General features: G+C 47.3%; 1 protein-coding gene across 9 annotated transcripts in view; it reads left to right on the top strand.

Annotated features, from left to right (window-relative positions):
- rbfox1 (RNA binding fox-1 homolog 1) overlaps positions 1-23,883 on the top strand; it is a 182,934-nt gene extending 159,051 nt beyond the window's left edge. For 7 of the 9 annotated variants that reach the window (XM_035523560.1, XM_035523568.1, XM_035523570.1 and 4 more), the window contains 8 exons: positions 412-504; positions 2,385-2,445; positions 3,380-3,433; positions 9,218-9,350; positions 10,416-10,455; positions 13,702-13,766; positions 21,616-21,691; positions 23,487-23,883. In XM_035523560.1, coding sequence (XP_035379453.1) covers positions 412-504; positions 2,385-2,445; positions 3,380-3,433; positions 9,218-9,350; positions 10,416-10,455; positions 13,702-13,766; positions 21,616-21,691; positions 23,487-23,609 — 645 coding nt within the window. In that variant the 3' untranslated portion in view covers positions 23,610-23,883. Of the gene's footprint in view, positions 1-411; positions 505-2,384; positions 2,446-3,379; positions 3,434-9,217; positions 9,351-10,415; positions 10,456-13,701; positions 13,767-18,822; positions 18,876-21,615; positions 21,692-23,486 lie in introns of all 9 variants that reach the window. The other 2 variants (XM_035523566.1, XM_035523573.1) reach the window with 2 other exon arrangements.
- Positions 23,884-25,139: the final 1,256 nt, after the last annotated feature.

Genomic DNA, 25,139 nt, shown 5'->3' with positions numbered 1-25,139 from the left:
TTTGGAGGGGGGGGCTCCAACTTACCGTGACTTTTCTTGGGGATGACATTTTATTTTTCTCGTGTTTTCCTTAGAGGTTCTGACCCGAACTGTTTGAAATACTGTTCACGCCCTTGGTTTAATGGCCGCCCCGTCTCGCTGCTTGCATGGCGCAGGGGCGGGAAAAAAAAATCAGACAAAAACAAATCGAGCAGCAGGGAGGCGTGTAAACGCGGCGGCAGCAGTGACGTGTAAGCGCGGAGCTGCGGGCTCGAGCTGAAGCAGTCTTCTTCTTCTCATTTTGAGTTTGGATTTTGGTGTTGCGTGTGTTGGTTTGACTGTTTTGTTGGTCCTGGAGTGTGTGCTCTGACTGAATTAATGATGTGCATGTTGTTCTCCCCCCCACCCCCCCCCTCTCCCGCCTGCATGCAGGGTTTTGGTTTCGTAACTTTCGAAAGTAGTGGTGATGCGGACAGGGCCAGGGAGAAATTACACGGCACGGTGGTAGAAGGCCGTAAAATAGAGGTGCATGTAACAAATATTTCCCTTCTCGAACGACTCCTTCTTTTGCTCTTGCTTTCTGTTCTCTCTGTTTTTGGTTTGTTGTTGCTGTTGCTGTTGCTGTTGTTGCTGTTGTTGTTGTTGTTGTTGTTTGTCTGTCTGATTTGTTTGGGGGGGTTTTTTTTGGTTCTCCTGTGTTTCGTTGCGTGTGCTTCACTCTCATTTCACTGTTCCAGATGCATCACTCCTGTGTTCACGTGTGCACCCCTCCCCCACCCTTCACTCGCTTTCACCTCCTGTTCTACACTCATTGATCTCTGACAGTTGCATCGCCGTAATAGACGACAGTTGCCGTCAGACCTGCGGTCAGTGCGTACGATCGTCTCACTCACCCAATTGGTTTTTTTTTTGTTGTTGTTTTTTTAGCTTTTTCTTTCTTTTTTTTGTCCTTTTGTTCCTCCTTCTTAAGAACATCCGTCGCCTTAACATGCCGATGGGTGTGGTGAGGCGCGAAACAGCGCGAGGTGTCCGCTCATGCCACGCAACCTCCGTTAGGGGCACTGCAGCCCAAGTCCGGCCGGAGCCCTAATCGGGCCGTGTGCGGCTCGCTCCGGAGACGTTGATGAAGGCCTCTGCTCCTTTCACACAGCAAGACATAACACCAAAAATAATCAGGATATAAAGAAAAGAAAAAAACCCCAAAGCTTGAGAGACAACCTCTGCGTAATGCAACTGTGAAGAAACAATGAGTAGCGTCGTCGCCCGATTCCCACTCAACACTGTCTCTTTTAAGGATTCTCTTTCTCTCTCTCTCGCTCTCTTTGGTTTTATTCATTTGCATATTTATTTATCTTTTAATTCCAATATGACGTCACCTTTAGTAAGATATGGCATATTTTGCTTCTCATTTCCCCTCCTTCTCCTACGGTAGCTCGTAGAGCCCTCACCAAACTCTCAGTAACCATGGTAGCAATACACACGTGGGGCGATGGTTCCGAATGGTAAGTGCAGAGATCCATCTGCCATCTCACGTACTCCGTGCTGAATCCACGTGCCCTTCCTTGTTATTGACTTGTTATTGAGTTCCTCGATGCAGTTCCTTATCTTGGTACACGTGTACTTGGGTGTACATTTAGATGCGTGAGAGGCACTGATTGAACCAGACTGACATGTGCACATCCTACTCAGATTGTTACCTTCCATTATTGTGTTAAACAGTGCACCCTTGTTTTTATTTTGTTTGTTTTGTTTTGTTTTGTTTTTTTTGTCCTTCCGTTAGTTGTCATTCAAGCTGGAATGAGATTTTTGCTTTCTCTTTCTTTTTCAGTTGGTTTTATTTTTTCTGGCGATGTCTGAATGCTAAATGTTGTTTGTTTTTTTTCCGTTTTTGTTTTTTTTTCTGTTTGTGTGTGTTTGTTCTTTCATGTGGTACATACTCTGGAGGTTTAGTGTATGTTGCCCAGTGCCTAACGCATCCGTCTGTCTGTCTGTCTGTCTTTTTTTTCCATTGGGACATCCTCTCTTCCGTTAACCCAGTCCTTCCGCCCTCTCCACTGCATGTCCGCTCATGTAAAATTGGTGTTTTATTGAGTGCTTTGAATGTTTTTCTTTGAGTGCACTTTGTGTGTGTTTTTGCCATGTTTTCTTTCAACTTGGTCATTATTCTGATATCGCATGCTGACGAATCTCTTAATAACTCTTGTACGTTTTTTTTCACCTGCTTTGTGTGTTCTTTTTTAAGTATTGACGAGTGCGATTTCTTCAAGTCCACTCTGTGTTATGACAACTGTAATGACTATGCTCAGATACTTACCGTAATGCATGCAAATGACCGGGACATTTTCAAATCTTTGAGCCAGCCTCGTTAGCACTGCTCCTGCTAACTTTGCCTTCTTTGTACTCAGGTAAACAATGCAACAGCACGAGTAATGACAAACAAGAAGACAGTCAACCCATATGCAAACGGTAAGGGCGCGGGACCTTGCACCAGTCCGCCAGTTTCACCAGCTCTTTTACCCTCCGGTGACGTTAGATAAATTGTTCGCGCCTCTGCGTGTTCTCGGCCCACACGTTTCAAATTCAGTTTCATCCGCTTCCTCAGACAAAGCAGGCCATCTAAATCACGTGTGTTTGACCATGACGGGGTGCTTCAGGTGTGAGAATTCTCTGGGTTTTGGAAACGCTCAGTCAGGTGGCCAGTGGAGCAGGTCTTTTGGCTCGAGTCAAAGCTGGCTGTAGGGACTCTTCTGGTACCCCACTAGCCATTTCTCCTTTTACAGTCAACGGCCAGGCGTTTCTTTGCCCTTACCTTCCTTAACTTTAACATTTTAACTTTAACCTTTACTTTTGACATGGTCACCCTCACTACTTTTTAAAGTAAGATTGTTGTGAAATAATTACTGTTGTTCTGCTTTAAAGCACATAACCAGCCAAGATACATTATCCATATGAATAGAGGCACTTCTGACACTTGCTTTGACAACACAAAGTAAACGCTTCTTTTCGTGTGAAACAATGACACTACAAGCTGAATCCACCGTCCCTCCGTTAGAGATGCACCCAGGACAGCGTTCTCAAATAAAAATGACATTCTTTTACACTGTAAGATGAATGAAGCAGCCCTTTCCTGACTGTTTGAAAGAAGTAAAGCAGGAAAGAGGAAAATATTTAAATGGAAAGATGATTACCAAGTGGACCATTGAGATGTCAGCTGGTATCTCGCTTTTTGTATGTTCGGTTGGTTGGTTTCTCTTTTTTTTTTGTGTTTGTTTTTTTGTTACCTTTGACAGGCCGTTTGTAAGACGCAGAGCCTGAGACATCACACCGCCGTTCAGTCTGGGCTGCTCGTGTAATGTGAAATTTACCCACGCCACTCTTCTGCTTCTCCTCTTCCTTTTAGGCTGGAAGTTGAATCCTGTCGTGGGTGCAGTCTACAGCCCAGAATTCTATGCAGGTAGGTGTGGACTGAACAACTCTTCCCTATTTATTGTGTTGTTGTTATTTGCCTTCTGCTCTCCGGTCTGGTTGTACCATCTGGTTATGAAATTGCCTTCAACTTGGAAGACACAGGCACCAGATAAACCATCAGATATATCTGCCCACATTTAGTGTCAGCTGTGGGCTATAGAAGAAAATGGGAGCTTGTTCTTTCACTGTAGGATTTGTCTGGGGTGGATTACACCTCCGCTGTGGTGTTGCATCACTTTGGCGTTGCTGTTTCTGCTTTGGTTCTCACTGCCCTCACACACCTGATTCAGCTCACCAGCTAATGATCCTGAGCTAGTTCAGCGGTGTCGGAGCAATCAAGTGACCAAATGTTGCACTGCTGGTTAACGTCGGGTCTACGAGTGGGATACACCGCGTTAAAGAACATGGTAGCAAAACTTGCAATCATAATAAAGAAAAAAAGGAAAAAGTTTTGCAAACTACTTTATTACCTGGGAGTTAAAAAAAAGAAAAACTAACTGTAAAGGCTTCAGGGGTTTGGAAATGTATAACGTTAATCTGCAGTCTTTTGGTGTATGGCATCAGTGGGCGGAGCCCTTTTTCCTTAGGGGGAAGGGTGTCTCCCTGCTGCCATGGCAACGTGGGTCACTCAACCTGTAGGCAAACACATAACGGATCTCTGGTAACAACATTCACAGGAGGCAGTGGTCCTCCTTGGTCCTGCTCTCATCTTATTGGGCCTCAAACAGAGTGGGGGGTAGGGCGGAAAGAATGCTGACTCCGCCTCTTTTATTACGCTTAAAAATGAGGCTTTACACTAATAGGTCTGTAGGACAGGAGAGAAGGAGGAGCTCATAGGGGTGTCGAAGGTGCTGAAATATGTTTTGTAAATTAGAATCAATATTTTCCATTTCTCCAGTCGTTTGCCTAATTCGGTGTGCATTTGGTTAATTGTGAAATGGCTCAAAATCGATCGCTTTCGTCGTGCCTTTCAGCATCTCTGAGCGGCCTGCGCCGCACGAGAGCGGACGTGCCCGCGCGACCCGACAAACGCTTGGTCTGGGGGGTTTTGTTGTTGTTGTTGTTGTTGTTTGAGGTTTTTCTTTTCTTTGCCTGTCTTCATTCCAATTACTGTCTCATTAACACACTCTGTTTGGCTAAGAGCTAAACATAGCCGCTGGCACACTAGCAGCTCAGACTGCTGATGGGACGTGGCTGCGGCTGGGGGACCAATAAAAATGGAGCACCGGCCACGTCCATCCCTGAATGCGCACGTCCATCTCTGTTTTGCTCGCAGCGATTCAAACCGCAAGGTTCAAACCCTGCCACACCCCTTTACTGTTGAGAGAGGGCCCTGAGGCTCTCCGTTTATAGCCAGAACTCACCCCCCACCCCCTCACCCCAGACTGGACCGCACCTGTTGCTTCATGGAACCTCGAGCACTCATTAGTGCCCCTTTTGGTAGGGAGGGAGAGTGCCGCAAGACGGCCGGTAGCTCGCGCACCACTGCGATCTCTGGTCAAGCATTACATTTGAGCTGCCGCTTGAAAATGACACTTTGTGTCACTTTGCGCCTCGATACAAATTCAGTGCATCTCAACATGAAGGTGAATAGGGCTTTTTACAACAGGTGAATGTGGGTCCAGGCCCGTAATGAGTGGCCCATAAAGTAAAGAGAGACCCACAATGACAGTGGCAAGGAAAAACTTCCTAAACACTAGAGGAAGAAACCTTGAAAAGAGCCAGAACTCCGAAGGGGAACCCAAAATGAATAAAGTTTTAAGAAAAGTAAGTTTAGAAATGACTAATGAAATATAGCAAATGAAATATACAACAAAGGATAAGGAAGCCAAGCGAGTGTAATCATTAGGCAGAAGTATTCAGGTTACTCAGTGAGAGACGTCGAGGGGTTCCAGTCTGAGTCTGCACAGGAAGCGTCTATCAGGCTTGCAGAGGCAAGACAAGGCACGTTTATTTATATAGCACTTTTCATACATAGTGGCAGTTCCAAGTCAAAGAGGGAGGTTGGAATAGACTATTAACTAAAGCCTTCATGACACCCAGCCACGGTTTCTGATCTCACCAGGAGGGTGAGAGCTCCATGCAGATGGGCTGGTCAGGCACATGCAGGTGATTCCAGGGTGGTCACGCTTATCCACAGAGAGAGTGGTGCCAGTGCTACAGATTAAACATAAGCCACACAGTTGGAATGTACTGGGCAGATATATATATATGATTAATAGAGCAGCAGAGACCTCAGCGAGGAAATGGAAGACCCTTCACCACACACACGCACTTTTCAGATCTTCTCATCTGTCCTGCAACATCAGGTCCCGCACGGCAGGTGATCGGGCTGTGGTTCTGAGAAAGGGAAGGCGCCAGCGCAGGACCCTGTAGCCTAGCGCACGCCACTCTCTGACCCAACCTCTGTACGGCGGCGGCAGGACCTCGGGGTCCAGGGCACCCCCAGCTCTGGCGCCCGTAGCCCGACTCCCAAAGAGTCTTCTAGATAACGAGCTGAAGTGGCGGTCTCGGTGTGGGAGTGCAGGCGTGGTGGAGGGAAGAGCAAAGGGTTAAAGGTTTGGTCTGGCACGATCACAAATGATCAGCTCGGGTTTACTTTCTTTTTTATCTTTTTCCCATGACATCGTGTTTGCTGTGCTTTAATTAAGCCCAGGCTGGACGTTAGCCACGCGGACGTTAGCTAGGCTTGCTCCTGCGCCGTTGAACTCCCTCACCTGCTACGTGCCGCACTCGGCCAAGTCGCCGGCATTCATCCTTGGCACATGAAAGAAATTACACAAATGCCGACAGAAAGTGCACGCACACGCATGCTGCCACTGAAGTAGAATGGCTTTGCTTAGATGTGCTATCCTGGAGGACAGCGTGGCTTGTGGAGCGCGGCGCCTGCTCCTGTTGAAGGTGTACCGTTTTAATGCTGCATGGTGAAAGGCAGTGGGGAGAAACAATGGAGAATGACCCTGACACATGTAAGGAGATGATTAAACATGTACATTTAATTAAGTCCCTTTTTGTAGCTGCTTTTGAGCAGTGGGCTCACTTTGAGATAAAACACCATTCGGATTACAAAGCTGCTAATGACAGAACAGAGGGGGAGAAGTTTGTGTTGCCTTGGAAGCATCCCATTGTCTTGGGCTTTGCACGCAAATTACACTTAGCCATTACAAGTGAAAAAACAACAAAAAAGAAGAGCTCTTTCAAAGTCGATTTTTTTTATATATATATATACTCTGACATTTCTTATTTTACATCCTCATCTTTATGCAAATCCATTTTGCACTGCTGATGCTTTACCTGGAATATACACCCTTATTTATTTGTACACGCACGCAGACTGTGGCGCGTGCCTCTGCGTGCGTGCCTGTGTGTGTGTGTGGGGGGGGGGTTCCCCTTCTCCCCTTCTCCCCAACATCCACTCCGCGTCTTTTCGTCCACCACGTGGTAAGGCTGTCAGGGGGGCCAACGGGGCATTCCATGCTCCTGCCGTGTTTAGGAAGCTCAGGCTCCGCCCCCTTCGTCCCCTCCCCTATGCCCGGTCGGATGGCGATGAGAGAGAACCGCTCTGCGAAGCAATCGTGCGCCTTTACGGCCTCCGCGAGAAAGCGGCCTCCCGTCGGCACCGGCATCTGTTCCGGAGTAGCGGCCCTCTTCGTAATAAAGCGGGCGAGCGCCCCCTCCCCACTCCACGCCGTCGTTATTCATTCAGACCGTGGCTACCGCGCTGCTAATTCTGCCTCCCCCTTTTTCCTCTCGTTCTTTCTTTCAGCCCTGCTCTCGTTCCACTTCTTTTTTCCCTTTGCGTTCTCACTTTCTTTCCCCCTCAGTTGCTTGATCTCATTCTTTCTCCCTTTCTCATGCTCACTACCCCCCCCCTTTGCTGTTCTAAATGAAAGAGCATAATCTAAGTTGTTTATCCTGTAAATATTCATGCTAAATATATCACACATTTATTTTCCTCCACACCCATTCTACATATCAAAGAGAAACCACCGCAAATATGCAATCGTGTACACGCCATATTTCAAACATGGCTGTCAGATGGCTTGTCTGTGAAAGAGAGTCAGAGAGAAGAGGGTACTAAGGATGTTCACTACCTCGCGTTTAAAGCCCCAATGCCACCATTTCAGAATGCATCTCAGAATATCCTGTGTTTTCCGCCATGCCTGGTAATACCGCAGGCGAGCTTCCGTTCCCCAGCGGATAAGGCCACGGTTTAACGGTCTTTCTCCCTATTGGCTTAAATTCATTGCGTAAAAGAGAATAGGAAACACTTCAGCCGAAGCAGAGAAATAAACAGACCTCCACTGCCCCCGAGCTACACGGGCGCATTACACCCAAAGTGTTGCTAAATAAAATAACTGGGACAGAGATTCGCCTCCGTTCGACTCCGTTAGACTGTTGTAGAATGAGGAGACGGACATGAAGGTGTAGCTCCGGGCTCTCGCCCAGGGGCCGGGGATATTGAGCTGACAAAAGAAAGAAATGGAACAATTATTGTGTTCACCTTTTACCACGGGGTCTTATTTTGTGACTTTCACATTTCCATAAGCCAAATGAATGATTCAGTGTTTCTATTACACTTTTATTAGAGCTTGTTTTAAAAAAAAAAAAACAGCGTAATTGCACTGGAAGAATGGAACAGCGCCTCCTCCTCTACGGCCTGCTCCCGCCTCCGTTTCAGATCCCTCCTTTTGTGAGTCGTTTCCACCGTCGCGGCCCTGTTAATGTCGTCGATAAAGACGTCACTGCTTTGTCTCTCGATGCGCCACGACCTGTGCAGACGCTTGGCTCCTCTCGCTAGGGGAGCTTCCTGTCTAATTGGGAATCCAAAAAATGGCTATACAGGCTTTATTCTCAGTATATGCGGTGGTTTGAACTGACAATTCCAAAGCACAGTCCCGCCTTACATGCCAGACCCTGAGTTACTGATTTATTGCTTTATGTTAGTGTGTTTTATACAAAAAAATCAAAACAAGGTAGATAATGTATGACAACATACATTCTGGAGAAATGTTCAAAAATTCCCATGTTGTAAAAAGTGTTAGTACTTTATCTCTGATTGTTGTACCTAGGATTGTTCATCTATGCATGCATCATTGTCTTAACGGGATGAACTTGGACAGCCACGAGGTTTAGGTAAGCCCTTCTGTCCAAATGTCCATCCACAGGTATCAGAGGCCCCAGGCTGGGCCTACAAAGCAATCTCTCCACCATGACTCCGCCTCCGACAGGAAGGGCTCATCAATGGTGCTCGAGCTGCGATTTGTGCCCCTCCCAGTAGCAACTGTTTTCCTGTTTTCCTTAGACAGCAGTGGCACTCAGACTGGTCGGAGCGCCGACATTGTATGCGGCGGCAATTTGCTTGACTGTGTGCCGTCTGTTTGTTAGAATGATTCTTGACATCCTCCTCTGACCCCTTTCGTCAACGAGTTGTTTATTTCCACAGGATTCTCTTTCACTGGGTGTTTTTTCTGTTACCACGCTGTTCTCAGTATACTTGACAACGTTGCACGAGAAAACCCCACAAGGTTGGCTAGGTTGGGTAGGCTCTGGGTAGTCTAGTGGCGGTCACCTGCCTCCTTCACAGTTTCTCAGATTGCTCCATTTTCACATTCTAATGTGGATTCGCACTGAAACTGATCAACAGGAATGTGTCTAATTTCCATACAGGGATGTTCCAATCATGAAAGGGCTGGTAATAAAGAGGCCGTTCTGTGTGTGGGTGTGTGTGTGTGTGTGTGTGTGTGTGGGTGTGTGTGCGCATGGACAGTGCCCGGTTTCCCGTACCCAGCTGCCACAGCGGCGGCGGCATACAGAGGGGCACACTTACGAGGGAGAGGACGCACGGTGTACAACACATTCCGCGCAGCTGCACCCCCACCACACATCCCAGCATACGGAGGGTGAGTGTACACACACACACACACCTCTACATATCTATGTATGTTTGTGTGTGTGTGTGTGTGTGTGTATGTGTGTGTGCTGTGAAACCAGCAACCACAGAGGGCCACAATTTTGCTCTGTCACGCTGGTGTTCTGTATCTTTTGTAATGTTAACGGACTGTGTAAATTCCCCAAGAGATCGGAGCACCAGGCTGACCATGGGATGATCTTGCGGAGGGGTGGTTGTTGGGGGCGGGGGGGTGGGGTTTGGATGGAGCCGAGGTGGCGGAGCGGGGGGGGGGCATCTGCAGTGCACTTTTGTACATGTGCAGAAACCTTAGGAGAGCCAGGCGCCAGTTCTGCCAATCGCTCACCGAGATTCCCTACCATCTTTCAACTGGCAGAATCGATTACGGAGATGCGCAGCACACTTCAAATTGTTTTCAGTATAATAGAGTTACCATATATGAGAGTCATAGCTTGAATTACTTGTATGAACTCATTGCGGTTTATGAGAGGTGGCTGCAGTATGGAATGAGATGATTTCCAACGAGGCTCTGTGGAAGAGTACAATCTTACAGGGTCTCTGAAAACATACGGCCGCCACTAAATCAGTAATACATTTAACGATCAATATGAGTTCGAACAAGCTCCAAGCGTAAACATATGCTGCCGAAAGAAATAAATCCCTTAATTCAATTTAAAGTCGTTTTAAAAAAAAAACCTCCATTCCCTTTGATTAAATATTGTTCTGTAATTACGCCGTGATATGTTTTTCAGTACCTGTTTTAATTCTCATTAAGCTTCTTCCTTTCAGCAAAACAGTTTAATGTGAGTGCCATCTTTCTAAATGGATCAATCTAAATGAGAAATTGTTTTTTAGAGTGTTCATCTAGGCACCTTTATGGATGTACTTGGGTTATTTATTACTGCCTTATTGGAAGAGCCTTCTCTTACCGTGCTCTTCACTCAGCATGCACGCCTTTCGTCTCGCCAGATATGACTCCTGGGTTCGTTTGCATGATGCCGTGTACTAACGCGCACGGGGTTTTTTGTGCTTTGTGTCTCTGTGTGCATTTTTCCAGTGTCGTGTACCAGGATGGATTTTACGGTGCAGATATTTATGTAAGTACGAAGCGGCACACATGCATGCCTATGGCCCAGCCGCCCTGATCTGGACCAACACGCTGCCAGAGTCATCGCCTAATTGGCCAGTGGAGCCTCGCATGTGGCCCCGCCCCCACCTCATCGACTGCATCCTAATTTAAGCTTTTATCGGTCAGATATCGGCCCTGGGACTAGAGGGCGGGGCTCACTCAGCTCCTCCCTCTCTCTCTCCCTCTCTTTGTCTTTCACACTCTTTCGCTCCTCTGCTACACAAGCTAGCTAAAAAAGCACAGCACGCTTGCGGGTGTGTGTGTGCATAAGTAGCCATACATTTGCGTGTGTGTGCGCGTGAGCAACTTGCATGAGAATGCAGCGCCCCCCCAGTTCTGGCAGCACGAACCGCCCTTCGTGTGTGTGTCTGTGTGTGTGTGTGTGTGTGTGTGTGTGTGTGTGTGTGTGTCTGTAAGGGATTCAGGGAACAGAAAAGATGGGGTCAGCACAGCAGAGGGAGAATAAAGGAAGTGACAGAGTGTAAAGGAAGAGGAAGAGAGGCGGTCAGGGGTGCTCAACACCTGGGCCTTGTACTGTGGGTGCAGGCAGTCGCGTGCAGGGCAGCAGTGGACTGGCCGAGCAGAGCAGGGGCCCAGTTCTGCACGTGCTGCCGACCAGCGAATGAACGCGCACGCAGGAACGGCGGGACCATTCCAGCACGGTCACCTGTCCGTCCTGTTCCGCAGGCGCTGCATTCGCTAGAAACTAGCCAAGAGCGGTGTCGCCGCGAGTATCCCCGTAAATGTGCAGTTTCCCGGCAAATCTGCTGAGTGCCGTGGAATAAAGCCACGCCCGTACGAGGCAGCGTCTACTGCCGAGTGCAGGGAGGAGGGCTTAAGCAGACGACAGCCCAGCTCTCGTACGTGACCGCCGGTCTACACGCCACCGCGAGAGGAGGGTAAAAAAAAAAAAAACCTTTTGAAAGATTCCTGGGTTGCCTTAATGCGTAACTGTCAAATCCATTAGGGAAATCAAAACATTTGCCTCCAAATAAGAGATTTCAATTAAAGAGCAGAACTGCACCGGAGCACAGTGTTGCTTTCTCTCATATAGACACTAATAAATGGCACAGTGGGAACAGCTGTTTTAAAAGCAATAACAAGCGTTCGGAGAAGAAGGCTGAGGCACTCGCCTCAATTATTGTCTCTTTTGTTCGGTGAGCAGGTAGCGAACTGCACCAAATGGGTGGACGAACACACACCCACGCAGAAGTGCTCACACCGAGCCATGCGCTTCAGTGGTCCTGATAAACATCCTGTGTACACGTACACACACAGAGATACACACACACACACACACACAGATACACTTACAAACTGGCACTGCAGATAGATGGGAGTAGTCAGGATAGAAACTGAACCAGCAGAACGTGTCTCTCTTTTAGAAGCGCACACAGTTTTTCTTTTTCACTTACTCTTTCTCTCTCACTGTATCTGCCTCTCTCTCTCTCTCTCTCTCTCTCTCTCTCTCTCTCTCTCTCTCTCTCTCCCTCTCCCTCTCTCCCTCTCTTACTCTCTGTCTGACTCGCTGTTGTCACCGGAAGTCATAAAAATAAATAATGGCCCTCCCCTCCGCATACACGCCTCAGTAGTAAACTCCTGACCACCGCTCACGCGCCGCTCCCGTGAGCTGCCACTCTCCCCCTGCTCGGTTGCCCCTAGACAGGCGGAGGCCAATGAGACGGGCAGAGGCCGGAGAGACGGGCGGGGGCCGGGGAGACGGGCGGGGGCCGGGGAGACGGGCAGCCCGTTGACTGAAGGGGTCACCTGTGCAATCTCCCCACCGCCCACACGCTCATCACAGGACACGAACATGTGATCTCACCTCCCCCCTAACATGCCATCGCGCCCCTCCTACATGCAGGGACATTCTATTTATTCATTATTATCTATTTACTAAAGCGGCTGTCTGGAGAGCGTTGCTTTTTTTTGTTTTGTTTTTTTTTAAAGAAGTGAGTCATCATTGAGGGGAACCCCTGTTTGGAGCAGATGGGGAGCAGAGGCGGGTGTTACAAAGTGACACCCCGGAGGAGGAGAGAGAAAAGAGGATCAGAGGGAACTATGGCAAGTGTAGGAAGACAGAGGTCAGAGAGTTGCAGAGACAAACAATGAGTAAAAGGAGAATAGCGAGAAAGAGGGATGATGATGCACGGCAGGGCTGTGAGAAGGGCAGCAGGGCAGGCGGATTTAGTTTGGTGGGCACGCTGATGAGGTGGAGGGGTCTTTGGAGGGGAAACGGTGGTTCTTGCACCTTGGTTCATCACACACAGAACCCCCCCCCCCCACTTTGAGACAGAGTGCAATACTGCACACGGCCTGCCGGCACCGTGCGCCAGCCTGGTCCATTTAACTAATTGAACAGCCGATGTTACCCTTCCACATGTTTGAATTAGCATTTGGTGGTGGTGGTGGTGGTGGTGGTGTTGTTTAGGGGAGGAAAAAAGGTCCATGTAGTATGACAAAGATACATAATTAATCCTCCAACGCACGCATGAGAGGAATGAGGAAGTGGGTTGGCTTTCACACAGCGGCCATACAATGCCAGTTCTGTTTGGTAATTAGATCATGCATATTTAATAACAGTGATTATGTCACGCATTTCCACTCTTATTGAGCATGGCTTAAGTGCAGTGCTCGTTTGGTGAATTAAGCAGTGTTTACATTGTAAAGTCATTCAGAGAAAATGAATGCGAGAGAGGAGAGAGTAGTTGTCACATCTCATTGTGCATGAGTGTGTGTGTGTGTGTGTGTGTGTGTGTGTGTGTGTGTGCGCGCGCAGCACGCAGCACGCGGGTGTGTGTGCGTGTGTGAAAGCGCAGGCACAAGCGATCCATGGCTTTTCAACTCCATGAGCTACAGGCTTCGTAGCCTCCATCATCTGTCACGTCGCATGAACCCCAAAACAAAACAACCTCCCTCTGAAAAACAACTTTAAAAAATGTAAATAAGTGTTAAAAAAAATGTAAAAATGAACGTATCAAAGCAGATGTTGTTGCCCAGCGGGAAGTGGGAGTGAAGCAGCCATCAGAATGTCCTCTGTGTGTGCGTGTGTGTGCGTGTGTGTGCGTGTGCGTGCGTGTGCGTGCGTGTGTGTGCGTGTGTGTGCGTGTGCGTGCGTGTGTGTGTGTGTGTGTGCGTGTGCGTGTGTGTGTGCGTGTGCGTGTGCGTGTGTGTGTGTGTGTGTGTGTGTGTGTGTGTGTGCGCTGTGTTCCAGGGTGGCTACGCTGCTTACCGGTATGCGCAGCCTGCCACCGCTACTGCTGCTGCCTACAGTGACAGGTAAGATACCTGCACATGCCGGCGACACCCCTCCCCCCTCCGCAGGGCCCGCCGACAGGTCCCGCCCCCCCGGCCGCCACCCCCCGCCCCGCCTCTGCTCGCCCGCCTGCCCGCCTCTGCTCACACTTACTTCTCTGAGGTCAAGCCCCCCCTCCCTTCCACGCACGCGAGGGCAGCCACGGAAAAGGCCAAGCAGATTTATTAGTCTAATTCCCGTCTCCTGCGCGGATGGGGACTATCAGGGTGCCCAGCGCTGTAATTGGCAAATTAAATCAAATGAGATGTCACTGCAAATGTAATGGTAAGAGGCGTCCGTGGTGGAATGGTGGACTGTAACTGGAGAATTAAGTGGGATAGGCTTGACAGACTCGGAGATGAGAGGCAAGGTTGTTTGTCAGGAAGACGATAGGAAATTGTCTCGGCAGAATTAGATTTTTTGCCCCTCCTTCTCTCCTACCCCACCCCCCCCCCACCCCTTTGGCTTTCTTCTCAGCCATGAGTGCACATTAGTGCTGATAGCTCCCTGTTCAGGCTAAAGACGTACACAGGCACCCTGCCGTGTTTTCAGAAACCTAAGCATGTCGTGAGTGCAGTGCTAGTGCCTCACAGCCAGCGTCTTCCACCGTAACGATGTCATCAAACATGTGACAATTGATATTTCCCCACACAAACATTACGCCAGGCAAAGCAGTTCTGTATTATCCCATCATCCCGGCAGCTCTGTCATTATCTGTCAACGTGTGGATTTTTCTTTCTACGTTTTCTTTCTTTTGTGCATGCGTGTGTTGTGCTGTGTGAATCGTGCTGTTTGCGAATGATGCCGTGGCATCATTTTTACATCACCCTCCTGTGAGTGTCGTGGGTCCATGGTAACGCGCGGCTTCCAGGAAGCGATAAAGACGGCTTGGCAGGTCCCCCAGCGATGGCGGTCGTGGCGCGTCTTTTCGTAACGTCGCACGGGTTTGCGCCTGCGAGTGGTGCCTCTCGGAGACCCCGTCCAGAGGCCGCAGGGCGCGGACGTTATCAAGTGTAGGACTCGGGTAACGTGATGCTGAAGCCATTAGTCTGTGGGTTCACTGGGCGAATGTTCTGTAGCTCAACACTAGATGGTTTCTAAAAGTCTGGATGAGAGTGGTGCATAAGCCTGTAGTTTGGGAGACCGTAGCAGTTTAGCAGTGGGGTTGTTTTTGTGAAGTCAGCCACGCGCTTTTATATTAAGTAAAAAGTATTTGAAGAAGTTATCGTGACTTAGCCAAGTGTGCTATTGAATTCAGGAAGCAAGTTTTGTGTTGACAGCTTGGTATTATTATGTGTAGAAGGAAAAGGGTCACATTGTCCTTTTCCTTCAAAACAGGCCAATTTCATATTTTGTTTGTTCTTTTGTTTGCATGCAGATTTGCATATAATCCATGAGGAAGAAGATCAAAACATGAAATTGCTGTTTCTCTAGGACATACCAGTGTGTCTGTTACGTATTTTTCATGTTATGAGGCTGTTCACCGAGATGTTTAGAGTTTGTCTGGAGTTTGTCTTGTGCCTCGGCTCGGCTCAACTATTTCTGCCTTTTGTCTCAAACCCAGTAGTACACATTGAAATATAATATCTTTATAAACATAAAATATATATATTTATAAACATTTATAAACATAAAATATATATTTATAAACATAAAATATAATATCTTTAGAAACATTTATAAACATAAATGTACCAATTCTGCTAAACCAAGGTATCTCCTTGTCAGGTAGTAACAACTCTGAGAATTTAAAAACACGTTAATATAATATTAATATTAATACTCTTTGTTCAGACTTTTTCAGACTTGTTTTCTTTGTCCAAGGGCATATTATGTTGTCTAATTTCAAGATAATAATTTACCTAATAATGGTTTAATCCTCATTAATCCCAAATTCATGTCGTGCCTTCAACACAGTGAAATCTTGACACTTATAAATAAATAACAAATAATAAAATAAATAAAATCACAATCAATGAATTTATAAATATTCTGTCCTGTGCATGTCACATTCCTCCTTCTCATTAAACTGATTTGTTGTTGATTTCTGTAAAAGTATTTGCAAATTTGAGGTAAGACTTGTAAAACATTTTTACGGCCTCTCTAAAACACAAGCACACACACAGACACCGAAACCACAGAAACTGCCAGAATTTAGCATACAAGTTCCATGATTGTGAGAAACCAGCTTCCCTAGAAGCCAGATCACCAAATTCCTGCTTTATACTGAGCATGCAGACAGATGGGCTCTCGATAGCGCTTGATAAAATTCTAGCAGGTTATAGTGAGTTACAGTGGGTTATAGTGAGCTACAGCAGGTTATAGTGATCTACAGCAGTTTATAGTGAGTTACAGCAGGTTATAGCGACCTGCAGCGGGTTATAGTGAGCTACAGCAGGTTATAGTGAGTTACAGCGGGTTATAGTGAGTTACTGTGAGTTATAATGGGTTGTAGTAATTTATAGTGGGTTATAGTGGGTTGTAGACTGGCCAGTGGCTATGAATAATTTTTAGGAAATGAAACAGCCACAACATCTCTAGCAAGGTACATGAATAAACATAAACTATTGTAAAGTATATGAATAAACACAAAGTATTGTAAATTTTGTGTGGATGTGATTAAATAAAAATAAAATCTTGTTTTATTGATGCTTCTATTACTACTATTATTACTACTATTAATAATTAATAATAATGATAATAATAATAATAATAATAAATTGTATTAAATAGTGTGCTGGTGCATTTTTTTTCTTCCCTATTTTGGAATTTGAAATTAATTATAGCATTCCACTTGTTTGCATTTTAAGACCTGGTATAATTAGATGTTATGATATGTTGGCTCTAAGCATCACTGAATCTTCCCAGCATTTTAACTTGTGGTGACCTTTCTCGCTTTCTGAATGAGCTCAGGTAGACAGACTACCCAGCATCCATTGCATCTATTTCTCACACCTCCTGCCTTCCTTGAGGCTGCCACCGTCTGCTGTCTGATGGCCCACGAAAGAGCAAGCCCTCGGATGGAGGGAGAAGCTCCCCGTAGCCGTTTCTCAGAGATGCGTCCAGATGCTTAGCACCTGCAGGGGCTAAGGGCCTCTCCTCTCTCCCGACGACTCCTCTGACGGAACGCCACTGGCTCTGTCGGCCCCCATCTGGGCCGCCGTAGGCCAGGAGCAGATGGGTCAGGGGAGCAGTCTGTCCCTGTGGCTCCATCCTCCGAACCCCCCCCCCCCCCCCCCAAAAAAAAAAAAAACTAACCTTGCCCCAGATCTGCCTCGGTGTCCCTGTCCGTCATGCTCCACCTCGAGGCCCAGGCCCTCTGCGTGCATGCTAGCTCTCCGGGAGTCTCCGGCCCTCCCCGGTATCCATGCCGGACCTGCTGGCGTGCCTGCTTTGTTCATGTCACAAGCGCCACAAACCCCAGTGATGGGAGAAGGCGCGAGTGGAGGCGAGGCGAGGCAGGTGAGGCCTCTGCTGTGCATGGCCGTACCTCTTAGCCTGGCTTATAGGTTATGCAGCACAGCTCTGGGAATTGCGTTTCAGTATTAACAGGCAGGGAAAAAATGGGAAAGCACTTTTTTATAGCTCTGAGATATCATTAAAAAAACACTGCACCGGTGCTTTTTGTTTTATAGATTGCATTTATTGCATTAAAGCACAAAACGCATCCTCTGCAACGTAGCATTTCCATTCAGAGCATGTTCGGTGTATGTGTGTGGTGTATGTAATGCTGTGTGAAGCCAGCGCTCATGTTCGGTATGAAGCATTGTGCTTTTGCGTGTGCCGTATATGGCTTTCCTTCTTCTGCGCGATCGGCGTGACTGCGGTGGGCACGCGGTCACGCTCACGGGTGCTACCGCATGGACGCGGCGAGCCGCTCCCCCCTCGCCGGAGTCAGACGCCGCTCAATAGTGTCGTGTCGAATTGGAGACCGTGTTCAAAACAAGCCACCTAACGTGATTAAGAGGGCCAATTCAATCCTGGCGCTTGACGGCGAATGAATGATTCATTAAGTTATTAAATATAGCTCAGAGCGGCAATTAAAAGGGGGCACCGGCAAGATGGCCGCCAACCTGCGTCCCTAATTAGACGCACGATCGGGCCATGACACGTCGTTTGTCACACCTGCGCAGCGAGTCATGGAGACGGGCTAATGGCGCGCACAACACAGTTCGTGTTTGCTTACGTGGTGCCGAGGGACCTCCCTGCCTGCTTTAGACGCCGCCCTCCCACCCAGCTGTGTAGTTTCACGACATCCTGTTTAAAATGGCCGCTCTTCAACGCTCGTAGCACAGAGAGCGATGATGGTGCCTCGTTATGGTATGCTTGTGTGGTGTTTCACGTTACGATATTTTAACGTTCAGCTGCATATGCATCACGGAGGGATTCTTTTTTTGTTTGTTTGTGTGTTTTGGGTGTTTGTTTGTTGTGCTATTTATGCATGTCTGACATAAACACTGGGCCAACCGGTGATGCGTTACATGCTGTGGGTTCTTCGCTTCACGCCGTTGCGCCTGTGCCGGCACGAGGTACGGTGCTGAAGTGCCTGCCACGGTGTGGTGCCAGGCTCTGCTGGCCTGCAGTGCGACTCCTTGACTCACACAAAACATGGAACTGTGAGGGGCCTGGTTTGAAGCCCACGCAACGCCTTCGAGCGACTACCTCGGAGCGGATCTTCCACTTTCCATTGAATCGGCCCGGGCCCGAGGAGTGGATCGAGCTTAGTCATGTGTGCTGTGCTTCACTCCTGATTTCATCTCATCTTTCATAGAAATTAATACACATATATATTTGTGCCCCCCACCCCCCCACATTTCCATCTCCGGTTCCTGCATGTTACTCCTTCATGTTAAACGTGGGTCTGCACCGAGTTCTCTCGTCCCCTTTTTTTTTTCCTGCTTGTGTACCGAAAACCCCATTTACCATCAAGCAACCTCCGCCCGACCCCACCTCACCACCACCCCCCGCCCCGCCCAGCCCCCTTCTCCGCCCATACACCCAGTCAGCAAGCGGTGTTGTGAATTTTATCTTCTCTTGCAGAAATCATTTCGTCCTCGTTGCAGCCGATGAAATTTCTTGTAACACCTCTTCAGGTAAAATTAAAAAAGAAAAAACTATGAAAATGAATAACAGATCACGCTGGCTTTCTCGATGCCCCCACGGGGGAGCAGGCATATCCTTTTTTTACGCACCTCCACAGTGAGTGCTTTTATTGCTCGCCTCTCTTATTTCTGCCCCTTAATTAGTAGATTCAACTTCTTTCATTTTCTTTTTCGTTCCTGTTTTTTTTTCCTTCTTCCTTTTCTTATTGCATTAACTGAATGCTCTACTCCAGAGTGGAAGAGTTTTAGAGTATTGCATGAGGTTAGCTGGCAGGCACTGCACCCTTCTGCTCACCCACTGTCTCCCTCGTCATCGGCACTGCTCCCAGCAGGCATGTGACCCTTCTAGTGGTCCGGACACACTGTCTCGAGCTTGGAACCTGTGTGATGTATACATGTGTGTTTTGGGGTTTTTTTGTTTTTAAATATGGTTTGGTTTGTTTTGTTTTTCCCTATCCATTTATTTATTGCTTTTCCTGTGATCGTCCATTTGAGTTAGCCACCGACGTTCTCCCTCGCTCTCTGTCCTAACAGCATCCCCATTCGATCTGTGCGTGCGCGTGCGTGCGTCCGCGCGCGCATGCGCGTGCTGTATTTTTGGTGGTGGTGTACTAAGGTTGCTCGCTTGGTTTGTTCTCGTCTTGCACACTGGCTGTAGGTGGCTACATCTTTCGGAATGACATTAGCTTGCGTCTGCCACTAGCATCAGACACGGCAGACAACGGAGCCGTCCCTCCACTTATTGATCCACAACCCAGTCTTTGACCAGGGAAAACAAATATGCTAACAAGGAAGCAATTTAGGCATACTGCTTATTTTTGAAAACATTTTTAGCAAACCACAATTGGAATCCATAATCTGGGCTCCCAGGACACTTGCATATTGTTGACTAAGTTTTCTAGTTCTCCAAGTACCGATAAGCCCACTGGCTTCATGGCTTGCATATGTACCAAAGTACAACACCTATATATATATTTATAGAAACTCCCACCCAGTGCCCTAAAGAAAAGCCTGTATTGTTTAAGGGGGCACAGAAGTAAGGTGTCTGTGCATTCTCTCCGAGGGAAAAGTCAATACATGGGGATACACAGCACTGCTAGTGCACATTTTCAAAAATAACGAGCGTGCAGTCAATAATGCAGATACTCCCCTTCACCCATTGGAGATTTATTAAGCTGCATTTCAAGACCCAGGTCTAATTTAGCTCAGCGTTCGGGTAGCTGTTGTTCATTAGCCACCAAACTGCCTACCTGGCCCATAAATCCGTTCTGCCTTCGACACTTTTTGATAGGTTGCAGGAACAGTTACCATGGGTACTGGTGCAGGAACAGGACGAAGCACCCAGAGACGCAGGTCCCACGCAGCATGCTACGCTTTCGTACAACACTTTACAAACATTCGGCCTCCTTCACACACGCGCTCCACATCAAGGCCAAGCGCATTCATGCTATCCCTGCATTCTCCTTAGGTCCTTTGAGTTTCAGGGACATTTTAAGGATGTAGAGTCCTGCCCTGCCGTTCTGAGCGACGGTACATCAACCTTTGCATTACGGAACAGTTGGAGGATAATTTTCCAGGCACAGGGTCCTAAGGGTCACCTTTTCAATCTCAGGGCCAATAGAGTGTGTGAAGTCATGGGCTGAACAGTTGAGTGCATACTCATTAAAAGTAGCCCCTGTAAACAGAGATAACACGGGTCAAACAAAACGCTTGGCAGGGCAATGAAATATGAAGACAGGCCAGCTGTATAGTGAATAACAATGTCCATACTAATCTGTAGTGGATTAACTTCTTAATCACAAAGAGTGAGTGAATATGCAAATTACCTCATTTGTAGGCTGAGCCCTGCCTTCTGATTGGCCCTTATCTGGTCCAAAAACACCATGCATGCATAACAAGGCTCAAAGGAGCAGATAATCCAGGTTATTTTACCAGCCAGGCCTCAGGAGCCTCTACACTCTCTCAATCAGACGGCTTCAAGCAGGGGAGATTGCAGGATGGAATGCACATGTATTATGCACTTTTCTTCATTCATGGTGATAGGGTCAGAATTTTTGCTAATGCCCTTTCACTTTCCTACACCTAGACAATTGTCCAAAAAAGACAACTTATTCCTGAAATGATTTACAGACTCATTGAATTACTATAAAAACATTTTTTTCCGTGTGTTTTTTACTATGATGTATGACACAAATAGCAAATTAAGCTTTTTTTCAACTAGTAGATCCTTATATCTTTATACTGATGTAATAAATCTCACGTTTAGTGTAACGTGGAGTATGTGCTGGAGTATGTCAGAAGGCATTAACTGAGTAAAGCTTGCCTAAACTAATGAGTGTGACTACAATCACCATCATCTCATACCAGCATGAATGCACATGAATTCATGGATGTTATTTGTATAAGCAAGTGCCTGTTTTTCTTTGCCCCAGAGCATCTTTTCTGTTTGTTTGTTTGTTTGTTTTTTCTGTCCAATCGACCCTCCAAATCTCAAACGTCTTCCTCCGTCCGTTACAGCATGAGAGCCAGAGCCCTGCGGCTTCCTCTTCTGTGACGTCATCCAGTTGTCATTCTGACACACTTTACAGAATCATTGCCGTGTGTTTTTGCTTCCGTTTCTGTGGTGCTGTGTGGATCGGTGTGGCTCGGGAGGTCTGTGTTTGCATTAAGGAAGCCCCGGGGCACTGCTGTCGTCGTGCGTGATGCGCTTCTGCTCTGTGTGTCTCCACAGTTACGGACGAGTTTATGCTGCCGACCCCTACAACCACGCACTTGCTCCAGCAGCCGCATACAGCGTTGGTGCCATGGTGAGCGAACGGTCCCCGCCTCCCAAACCTGTAACCCTGCCCCCGTTTGTCTCTCTACCTCCCTTTCTCGCTACCCGCCCCCTCACCCTCTCATCTCGTCCGCGTGTTTACCCTTCCCTGGTCTTTGTCTTACTGTGTAACCTCGTCACTTGCTGTTGCGTTTTATCTCTCGTTTCTTTATTTGGAGGGGGGATGTTCCGTTCTTTTTCCCTGCACATGGATTTTAGCACAGCTGACATCTCCTCGGTTAAACTTAATTGAATTTGTCTCTTGTGCTAACGGCAGCCGAAATGCCACATTAATCCTCCCAGTAAACGTGATAAATGTCTTAATTTCTTGGCAGTGTAGAGCATGTTAGTTATTATATTTCTAATTTTGTGAATATCACCTAGCCGAGTGCTTTCCTTAATGGAATAATTAGTCATTTTGATAATTAAATCCATCACCTATGTGGCACTGTAGCAACAGTTAGAAAGGGGAGAGAGCATGGGAGAGGGCAGAGGGGACTAGGGAGTAGGGGAGAGGGGAGTAGGGGAGAGGGTACAGGAGAATAGAGGAGTAGGGGAGGGGAGTAGAGAGTAGGGGAGAGGGTACAGGAGAATAGAGGAGTAGGGGAGGTGAGTAGAGAGTAGGGGAGGGCAGTGGGGAGTAGGGGAGAGGGGAGTAGAGAGTAGGGGAGAGGGTGGTAGGGAGTAGGGGAGAGGGGAGTAGAGAGTAGGGGAGAGGGTGGTAGGGAGTAGGGGAGAGGGCAGTAGGGGAGTAGAGGGTAGGGGAGAGGGGAGTAGAGAGTAGGGGAGAGGGGAGTAGAGAGTAGGGGAGAGGGGAGTAGAGAGTAGGAGAGGGTGGTAGGGGAGTAGGAGAGGGCAGTGGGGAGAGGGGAGTAAAGAGTAGGGGAGAGGGCAGTAGGGAGTAGGGGAGAGGGCAGTAGGGAGTAGGGGAGAGGGCAGTAGGGGAGAGGGCAGTAGGGAGTAGGGGAATAGGGAGTAGGGGAGGGGGTGGTAGGGAGTAGGGGAGAGGGTGGTAGGGAGTAGGGGAGTAGGGGAGAGGGTGGTAGGGAGTAGGGGAGAGGGCAGTAGGGAGTAGGGGAATAGGGAGTAGGGGAGGGGGTGGTAGGGAGTAGGGGAGAGGGTGGTAGGGAGTAGGGGAATAGGGAGTAGGGGAGAGGGCAGTAGGGGAGAGGGCAGTAGGGAGTAGGGGAGAGGGTGGTAGGGAGTAGGGAGTAGGGGAGAGGGTGGTAGGGAGTAGGGGAGAGGGTGGTAGGGAGTAGGGGAGAGGGCAGTAGGGGAGAGGGCAGTAGGGAGTAGGGGAATAGGGAGTAGGGGAGGGGGTGGTAGGGAGTAGGGGAGAGGGTGGTAGGGAGTAGGGGAGTGGGGAGTAGGGAGTAGGGGAGAGGGCGTGGGACACTGCACTTTCGTGGTCTGGGGCTACAGTAGGACAGGCCGCTTGTTTCATGGCTTCTTCATCAGATACCACAGCATTGCATGAACATAATCTACAAGCGAATGTGAAATGCACGATGTCGCACTCTGACCGCTCTGATTTTTTTGGGGGGGCGGGGGGGGGGGGGGGGGGGTGTTTTTTTATTGATTTCTCTGATCACTCATCTGTGTCGTGTTTTGCTTTGTGTCAAGTAGCTAAATACATCCCTGCTTGTGGTGTCTTAGCTCGCATGCTGATCATGATTGGTGCCATTCGGGGGGGGGGGGGTACAGTACAGAACCAGAACAGGAAGTTGTTGGGCGCGGTTGGCAGCGCTGGCAATTAAAAGTGTGCACACCCGTGACTTCTCTTACAGAATGCTTTCGCACCCTTGACTGATGCCAAGACCAGGAGTCACGCAGATGATGTGGGTCTCGTTCTTTCTTCGTTGCAGGCTAGTATATACCGAGGAGGATACAGTCGTTTCGCTCCATACTAATATCTATTGAAACTCAAAGCGAATCTTCCTGTGGGGGTAAAGAGAGAATTCAGAGGCCTGGGTATTGCAATACATGCAGTAGTGCACCATTTTGGCATCTCCTAAGAGAGAGGACAAAAAAACCGGATATTTTTCATCTTATACCTCAGATATTTTGTGCTGTGTATTTTAATATTGTGGGTTTTTAATTTCTAAAGATTACATAGATTGATGGCTGTAGAGGTTTCTGTGGTGATCTAGAGAGCTGCTAGATTTTAAAAAGAAGAAAAAAAAAGATACAAATTGTTAGGGCTTTATCATGTAAATGAATTATGTATGATAAATATTAAGTCCCTTGGGGTTATCATATTTTGTAAGAGTGTAAGTGACTACAGTAGTCCAGTGGTTCTCTGCTTTTGTTGACCTACCTTTGGTCTTTTTGTTTGCTGGGTGCTTTTGGGTCAGTTTGTTTTAGTTTGGCCTCTGGGTTGGGGGGGTGGGGGGCGGGGATATGGGGGTGGGGGGATGGCGCAGGCAGGTGTGGGCAACCTGGTTCCCCATGGTGGGGGTCAGTGGTTGGCCCGAGGAAAGCCAGCGCGCTGCGTTCCGAGTGGTTCAAAGACCGACGCAACAGAGGAGAGAAACCACTGAAGCATTGAGCATTTCAGCTGTCTCGTATCAGTCATTACTCCAAGCCAAAGGTTCCGTTCCTGGGGTGTTATACGTGTTTGGAACTTTACATAGCGGCTCTTAGAACAATTCCACAAAACTTCACCCTAACACTATTTTACTGTTTACCTGTTATTTAGTTCATAGGTCAGGCCCTTAATAGTTTATGCCAACCACAAGATGTTCTTTTTATATTATGGTACTTCCAGTATATTGATTGATCTAATTGCTGACTTTTATATTAAGGGAGAGATGAATAACAAAAAAATTAATAAATAATTAAAAAAAAATGTAAAAAAAACAGCGAAGGTAGCGCTGTTTATATTTTTTATTTTGGTTTGGTTTTTGTTTTTTTTGGGGGGGGGTGTTTTGTTTAGTTTTTTTTTTTTTTTTTTCATTGTTTTAATTTTTTCCAAAACTAATGAAATTATGATTTATTTGTACTGGATGAAAGTGAAAAAACAATAATGATAAATAATAAACCAACAGTGTATTAAATTTGATCTGTTCAGTGGAAATGTTCTCTTATACAAAATACACAGCTGTGTAATGTTTTAGATTTAGTGTGGTAGACCAACTGTTAGAGAAAGGTGTCTCATTTTTTATGGAATCATACTCAGATTTATATCAACACTTTATAAGTAATGCAGTCATTATGTAGATATGATCATAGTATTTTTGTCAACTGTACTATTTTGCACATGCAACCTGCGGTTTTTCACCACCTCTCAGCTTGGGGGACATTAACATTGTCTACTTTTTTTGTTCATGCTTTGCCTTTCCTTCAGTTTTGATATCATTTTTAATGTGACATCCTTTGTAATGTTATTTTCTAGAAACACAGCCTTTACACTTTGAAACCGTTTGATTATCAAGAAACTG

Source organism: Electrophorus electricus, chromosome 1 (assembly GCF_013358815.1).
Source record: "Electrophorus electricus isolate fEleEle1 chromosome 1, fEleEle1.pri, whole genome shotgun sequence".
In the NCBI taxonomy this organism is placed as follows: Eukaryota; Metazoa; Chordata; class Actinopteri; order Gymnotiformes; family Gymnotidae; genus Electrophorus; species Electrophorus electricus.
This window is presented reverse-complemented; position numbering and strand designations above follow the sequence as displayed.